At 42.9% G+C, this 7913-nt stretch overlaps 1 protein-coding gene and 4 non-coding genes across 5 annotated transcripts; all 5 read right to left on the reverse strand.

The window, feature by feature from the left end:
• Window positions 1–1562: 1562 nt before the first annotated feature.
• On the reverse strand, window positions 1563–7642 carry nop58 (NOP58 ribonucleoprotein homolog (yeast)). Its single transcript, XM_066687570.1, has 15 exons — window positions 7518–7642; window positions 6554–6630; window positions 6188–6240; window positions 5807–5931; window positions 5524–5660; window positions 5198–5262; window positions 4973–5107; window positions 4686–4831; window positions 4313–4439; window positions 3778–3941; window positions 3406–3540; window positions 3087–3148; window positions 2631–2773; window positions 2374–2498; window positions 1563–2242 (listed from the first exon to the last, which is right to left on the reverse strand). Exons 1-15 carry the CDS (start codon window positions 7560–7562, stop codon window positions 2195–2197), a joined length of 1587 nt encoding a protein of 528 aa, XP_066543667.1. The 5' UTR covers window positions 7563–7642; the 3' UTR covers window positions 1563–2194.
• Window positions 4117–4196, reverse strand: LOC136712036 (small nucleolar RNA SNORD11B). Its single transcript, XR_010804807.1, has one exon. It is a non-coding gene; the product is annotated as a small nucleolar RNA SNORD11B (small nucleolar RNA).
• LOC136712035 (small nucleolar RNA SNORD11B) lies at window positions 4538–4620 on the reverse strand. The gene has a single exon (XR_010804806.1). It is a non-coding gene; the product is annotated as a small nucleolar RNA SNORD11B (small nucleolar RNA).
• Window positions 5387–5473, reverse strand: LOC136712031 (small nucleolar RNA SNORD70). The gene has a single exon (XR_010804803.1). It is a non-coding gene; the product is annotated as a small nucleolar RNA SNORD70 (small nucleolar RNA).
• On the reverse strand, window positions 6021–6108 carry LOC136712030 (small nucleolar RNA SNORD70). Its single transcript, XR_010804802.1, has one exon. It is a non-coding gene; the product is annotated as a small nucleolar RNA SNORD70 (small nucleolar RNA).
• Window positions 7643–7913: the final 271 nt, after the last annotated feature.

The following is a 7913-nucleotide window of genomic DNA, read 5'->3' on the forward strand; positions in this document are numbered from 1 at the left end:
GCAGTCAGTTCTCTTGCCTATGCCTAAGGTATATAAAAAAACATATTTTGTGAATGAGAATTTGAACTGGGGTGTGAGCTACAAATCGTTTAAGAACCTTTCATTACATTTCAATTATAAAACACCAAACAATATTATTCAACTGGATTAAAAATACTTTCCGCTATAGCAACTACCCCACGTGTCTACTAAATCATGTGGAAAAGATTCTTGAAATCACAATCAAGTTAGATTTACTTGCCTTATTCGTAAATGTTGTTTTGGCTCAGATCATCAGTTTTCAAACTGTGGTCCGCGTATTCAGTATCTTGCGATCCAATATCCAAAAATGTGGTCTGGTACTCCGATGAAACCACCCCCGTCACACTATTTGCTCCCACCCCCCACTCTCACAGTATTTCACCGTCAGCCCCCCCCCCCACCCACTCTCACATTACTTTACTGTTGTCCCCAGCCCTGCTCTCACACTATTTCACCCTTTGGTGGGTGGGGGAACCCAGCCAAAGTCTGGGCAACAAGTTTGGGAACCCCTGGCTTAGATCAATGTTATGTACCATTATGAAAAGGCTGGTTGAGTTAGAAATTGTTCTTCTCCATCTGTCCTCTGTGCCTGCTGTGCAAAATGACTGCTGAAATGGGAGCAGGACATCCCAAGACACCCACTGACGTTTAACAATTCACTCCTGCACCGCTGTAAATGTGGGAAAATAGCAGATTTTTAGTGTATTTGGTTTGAGTTGAACATATGAAATGACCTCCTCACATCAGCAGAGGCATCATGCATCTACATTTTTTGGGGAGGGGCAATCATAAAATAAAATACAAATATTGGGTATTACATTCCCATCGATTAATCTAGGATACTGTATTTATCAATGTTTTTAACATTATACAAAGTGCAGGGGGAAAACACCTACGTAATTTACTATTTTATTTAAACTTCAACATTACATTAATTTTAGCAAATATCCCTCACACATATGAAATTGAGATACTTAATTGTAGACTAGTCAAAGCATTACATATATTTTATGTAATCAAACAAAGCTTAAAGTTTGTGACTTTTTAATACAAGTATTAAACCTAACACAGACATTGGGACTTTGCCAACACTCCCGCCCCTGACCAATATGGCTTTCCCATCCCAAAATGAACTCACCATGTCCCATAACATCCAGTCACAAAACAGGTTACATTGTGTGTGTATATGTATTAGAGCAGTATCATTTTTAAAAGCCTGTTGTGAAAAACTCAAGACAATTTGACGGCTACAGAAGATGTTTGTAGCGTTACAAGTTTCCCAAATTTTAACTCCTTAAACCCATTTTTCATCCACCGCTGCTCACAAATCAAGACGGAAAACTTTAAATTGTATTCATGCACTTTTGTAAACAACATGGAATACACAAGAAGTTTCCAGAATGTTTTAGGTCTGATCCTGCAGTTTTAAAGAAGAAATGTGGACACTACAGAAATGGACGATCTAAACTGAATCAAGACATTCCAACAGCAGAATTGTTACAATGAATATATTTAACAAACCAGAACAAGGGAACACCACATAGTAAAATAAATGCATTTAATACATTACAAGATCAAATTTGTGCAGAGGTCCAGGAACCTCACATTTCTAGGTTTGATCAAACAGCAATTTTGACTTGTACTCTATGTTTCTAAACAAAGCAATCTGAATTGCATTCCCCACTAAAGAAAAATCATAGGGTAACTGCTTTAATGCTTTCACAGAGCATCGAGACACTTCCAAAGAGAAATGTCAACTGGACAGTGGACCAAAGATATGTTTGTTTAAAACCAAAAGTTATCAAAGATTAGCAAAATAAAAAGGTTACATTAATCTGTATAAGGCGAACGTTAGATACAACATAAAAAGCACATATTTGCTTTAAATTGATTTTACGTCTTTTCACTTCGATCCACAATGCCACTGTTTAGCACGGTGTACATGTCTTTCACAAGCAAATTGCCAGGACCAATCTGCACTGTCCAACAGTCTGTAAAACAACGTTACAGAACAACCTATGGTACATGAATCAGTTTTCACATGATCTTGGGAGTTTTGTGACAAACGTATAACGAATACCGTATTGCACAGACTCCACTACGTATAAAAACCTAAATTGTATGCTGACAAAGAAAAGGGTCGGGTACAAAAGTAAAAACAGACATCTCATGTTCAGTCATCTTTGGATTTCTTCTTCTTCTTTTTCTTCTTTTCTGTGGTCTACAAAAAATAATAAATAAATAAATAAATGAATGAATGAATTCACCACACACATATCCCTACATTCCTTTCGGGGTTTTACCCAAGTCCTTCAGACCCTTCAGTCCCACTGCTCCAACCCAGACACCTACCTCTTCAGCTGCAACGCTGGTGCTGGGCTCTTCCGCTGCCTCCTCCTCTTCAGCAGCCTCCTGCTTCTTCTCCTTCTTCTTTTTCTTCTTTTTAGGAGGCTCTCCCTCTTCTGTCTCTGCCGCTTCTGCTTGTCACAAAACAAAACCGTATTCACTCACTGCTCTCAGCTCTCACCCAGACACAGGCGAATGTACCAGTTTGCTCCACGTAAACATTTTAGTGATGGATACTTTCACAAAGACTACAATATACTGACCTTCTGCCACTTGTTCCTTCTTAACTTTCTTTGCCTTCACCGCAACAGGCTGCTCCTCTTCCTCCTCCTCCTCTTCAAACTTCCTTTTCTTCGATACCGAGGGTAGTGTGGAGTCGCCGGAGGGGTCGTAGACCTTAACGTCACTGTCGAGACATTGTACAGATTAACACTCACATGGAGACAAATTTCAGGCAAACAAGAGTTGAATCTACCAAATGTCTTATCTTACGATCCGAAGCAATCTCCAGGGTTAAGGAACTTTCAGGTCTATAAAGTCTAATATAAGCAGCTCTCAGATGAGATAGTGACTTATTTTGCCTTCATGGTTTATCAGGCAATGTTTAAACAAACAGTGTCATCACCGAGCCATTCTGTTAGGGTCAGAAGACCATCTCAAGTCCATTCTGTTCCTATGTTCAGATATCGCCTTCTGTCCAACTGGTGCTGGGTACTTACCTCTTGTGCTGGTACTTTTCTGCCTTCGCCAACGCCTTTCCTGTACCGCTTATTCTTCTGATCTGTGGAGGAAGAGAGAGACTTGTTTAAACTGAGGGGAGAGGTCTACATCGTTACAAAGGAACGAAACGCAGCTTCTGCATTCGAGCACCGTTTAACATTCCAAATTAAGTCTTTAAGAAGCATCATAGACCAAAAGAATAAAAACTTCACACATCAGACTAGATAGGCTGTGCTGCTCACATTGCTTCTGAAAGACAGGCCACTTCACTAGAGGCGTAAAGCGGAGAAAGATCAAGGAGATTAGAGCCACACTTACTCCTTTGTCTTCTATGTGTCGTAGCCTGGCCTCCAGCTTGGCTCGGTTTTCAGTTCCCATTTCTGTGTTTGTGTCGTCGCCCAGAGCGTCGTATCTGATCGCCAGCGCTGCCTTGGCTGCCAGCATCCTGGAGATCTGCAGAGACCAGAACAACACAGCATGAACACAGCTACATGGGCCATCAGAGACCTTGAGTAGGGTTACAGTTTTTGTGGGGGAATATCCCACACAGTTTGGATAATATTTGCTTTGGAAATGCAAAAACTAGACCATTATCACCATTTTAACAATGCCAGCTCTGAATTATGAGAATTCACTTGCTTCACTCTTCATGACTACCAAAGCTATCCAATACATTTTGTTCCAACTCACCTTTCCCTTGTTCTTTGGTGTGGTCTGTCCTACTAAGGAAGCATGATAGATTAGGCCGTACTTAGGAGTGTCCCTCTTGGTCTTCAAGGCCCTGAACAGAGCTTTCTCTGCACCCAGGATCTGGACAGTGGAGGCTGGGTGCTTGGCTAAATTCAGCAGAGATCCTGGAAGGAGAAAACCGACACTTATTCCATTGTGAGGGAAAGAGCTTTCGGGTTTAGCAAGATGAAAATTCTCTCATTCATCCCAATAAAGAGAGACACTTTCCTACTTCAACTATGCAATTTATTTTTTTCCTAGGTTAGTGTTAATGAAACTGAGAATGTCAATGACCATGTTAGAGCTCAGATGAGATAGTGACTTAAAACCCACATCATATTTCAGGCAAGGACAATAAGTCGTCATCATCACTGCTGGCACAAGATCAAAGAAATAAACCACTACAGCAAGAAACATCTGTCAATTGGTGCACATGATCTGGACAGGTCTGCTTTCCTCCTAGAAGAACCATGTGTACCACGTGATGGAGACTCACCAGCGTGTGAGATGAGTCTTGCTCCCACCAGCTCTCCCACCATGATGGTGAGGTTGGGGGCTATGGCCATCATCCTGTTCTTCAGGTAGTCGTACAGCTGTGTCCGATACTCCGAAATCTCAATCACCTGCAAAAGAGGAGAAAATACTTCCTTTTCACTCACCATGGCAGAGACTCCACTCGACCTCACACATACAAAGCAGCTGACCAAGTTTTAACGTTCTATTACAGCTCAGATGAGATAGTGACTTAAAGCCCACATGTTGTTTCAGGAATATGACAGGATGTCGTCATCATCACTGCTGTAACATCCGATCCTAGGACACGTTTGCCTCAGCCGTACGTTCCCCCCATCCCGTACGATGAAACCAACCTGGTCACACAAGTGCATGATGTTGCTGATGTCTTCCTCAGAAACCTCTGTGCCCATGGAGATCTCAGCCGCCGTTTTCACTTCAGCCTCCACCTCCTCTGGCAGGAACTCGGAGAGATCTGTGGTGGCCACGTTAGTCCTGACCCCTGTAGCAGAGCAAAACGAGTCCTGATTAGCGGGGCACTAATAGTCAGTGACTGTTATCAAAGACAGAATTAAGTTGTATGGGTTTTACACTTGCAAAACCCACGCTCTAATGATTCCACCTGGGAAAAAACACACCTTACCTATTTTCCGTACACTTTTACAGTAGGCCAGGTTGTCGGTGATGATCTTTCCCAGCTCAGGGAAGTGCCACCCATACCACTCTCGGCAGCGCATGATGTAATTGTTCAGCTCCTTGTCCAAATCGTCAAGCAGAGCTGTTGCAGGGAGAAGTTCAGAGATGAGTGCTATGTCTTATCGCTTTATTTGAAATCTGGAGTACGGTCATAATATAAAGGAGCACTTACATATAGCTTGAACAATCATGGTATCCACTTTGTCTGGACTGAATTTCAGTTTGTACCGCGACAGGCTGGGAACACAAACATGGGGGGGGGAGTCAGTGAAATCGGTGAAAAAGCAAATACAACACACTTGCTAAGGAGGTTTATGAAGATCAGCCATCTCCTGGATACACTTTCGGTCAGTGCACCCCCCGGGCTGTTGTCTCAGCGGTAGTGACGAATGCTGAGGTTACATCACACATTATCAAACAGCAGAGTGTAATCATTGACAACGGCACACAGAGGGGCGCGGAGGTGGAAGGGGTGGCACAGACACTGCTAACACACACCTGTGAGCCAGGCCCAGAGCCATGGCGCTCATCTCCCGGGGCGGCAGGCCAGTGATCAGCCCCTCCATCTGTTTGCGAATCCCCCTCATGAGCTCCGCCACGGCCGGGCTGTGCACACAACTCAGGCTCAGCTTGTCCTGCAGGACAGGTTCAGTTTATAAAAAGGGTCACTCCAGGGTCCGCCCGATTATGTTCCATTACACAGTCTACACACTGCTACAGCGTGGACAACAACCATCCCTCTTCCCAATGACATCTGAGCTCATTGAAAGCACGGTCATACCTTGATCACTCCTCCTAGTTTAGCATCGCTGATAGCCAGCTGCTCATGCGCTTCTTTGGCCACCACCTTCTTCAGCACCTTCTTCAGACTTTTTCCGATCTTTCCTTCAACCAAAGCAGTGGCAGCTTGACAAAAAAAAAAAAAAAGCAGCAGAGATGTAAACGAGCGCACACCTTGAAGCACTACTGTACAACACAGAGATCATACCATCGATGCTTTAGTTGTCTCAGTGGTAGTGACGAATACTGATGCGTTACTTCATTTTTATATCAGGAATACAGTAATACATCATTGACAACAGCGTTAGAGAGGAAACTAACAATTAAACTCAACTAGGATGTAACTTGTATCAATGCAAGATGACTATGAAGTATTATTTACCTGCCAGTGCTTCGGTGGTGTCCTGGAATTTTTCAAAGTGTTTGAGCTTCACTCTGTTAAAGAAAGTGAAACATGTCAAACCCCAACAAAAAGCATCACAAATGACATCACACCTCTGCTGCAATAGAAGGCATACAAGTGTTGTGTAGTTCCTTGCAGATCTGCAGAATCCAATTGGTGGAGCCAAAAACACACCTAGCAATTTGGACTCACTAATGTATTTGAACACATTTCCCCCCCCCCCTCCATTACTTTCCTAAAATATTACCCCAAACACTTACTAAAAACACTCAGTCAGCATTGTTACTGGTATAAAATGTAATGGAAAGTTACATTTCATAAAAAAATAAATTGTTTATTACTTACATTTTATTGGCTTTTTCTGGAGTTTCAAATTCCTTCCACAGACTGTCCACCTCCTGGATTTTTTTTTCATCCAGGACCTACAGCATATTAAGTGTGTAAGTTATAAAACACATAACTGCACATTTTGGGTTCTTTATAGAAAAAAATATATATATATTTAACAGACATACTTTTAACGCACGCTTGGATTGGGGTACTCAACGATTCGGACGTGTTGCTTTTTTCTGCTTGAGTGTCCCTCCTGAAAATATATTATACTAGATCTCCTAAGGCAGAGAAATGTCTATGGCAAAAGCCATTAACCCCGCCGGAGAATCTGCACTTTCACCATGCTGTCCCCAAATTGTCACATGTGCCACAAAATATACTGTAACAAAACTGATCTCACAGTTCAGCCACCTCTTTCGTTTGCAAATGAAAAATGTACCCAGTCAATACTAGTTTCAAATGCTGATCTTTAGAATTAAAAACTATTTTCCCTGTACACAGATGTTTTTTTTTTGTAGATGCAACAAAGCGTTATTTATGTTTTTACCCAAAGCCTAAAACACACGATCAGCTTTTGTTAAAGGTCAAACTGGAAATAACTGCTAAACGATTGCTGGTTTCAAGAGAGAGACACTGGGGAGGACAAGCAACCGAGGTTTTGTGAGCCTCCATGTTGAGGGGCTGGTGCAACGTGGTGCTGGGGCAGGAGGGACGCATGGGGCCTACCTCCACTGTCGCCAAGTTAAACTTTTCCATTCAAAACCCTCGTATGCCACAACATCAATCCATGCATATTACAATGCTCTGCGACGATCTTTGCGAAATAACAAAATAAATGATCGTTTTCATGCACTAACAAATGCACCGGTAAAAAAGCACGCTGCACCACGCAACACGAGTCGACCTGTGTATTCATTATGAGTAAAGAACAATCACACCGCCTCGACATATACACAAACATATATGCTTTCCATACCTTAAAGATGGCATAGCCGGCGGCGGTCTCAAACAGCACCAACATCTTCAATAACTCATTAACGTCTTCCTCTTCCGTGAGGCTATAAGCGCGGCTGTGCGGCGGCTCTCCACGCTGCTGCTCTCTCCCCACGACGACGGGCATCTGAGTCTGCGCGCCGCTCATGCGCATGCGTGCTGCAGACTGCGCGGCGGAAAGGGAGGCCCGCTGTCTTGGCCACATGGCCGCCGTGCTTCGGTCTTTTCCGGAGACCCTCGGCTGTTCACGGAGATTCTGGGTTCATTGGTAATACTCGTCATGACTCTTTTAAGTTTTACATGTTTTTCTTCTACATTGTAACTTTTAACGGTTATAACCAATACAATAACGCAGTGCTAACCATCAGTGTCCCTAAGT

The sequence above is a fragment of the Amia ocellicauda genome, chromosome 16 (genome assembly GCF_036373705.1).
Source record: "Amia ocellicauda isolate fAmiCal2 chromosome 16, fAmiCal2.hap1, whole genome shotgun sequence".
NCBI lineage: Eukaryota > Metazoa > Chordata > Actinopteri > Amiiformes > Amiidae > Amia > Amia ocellicauda.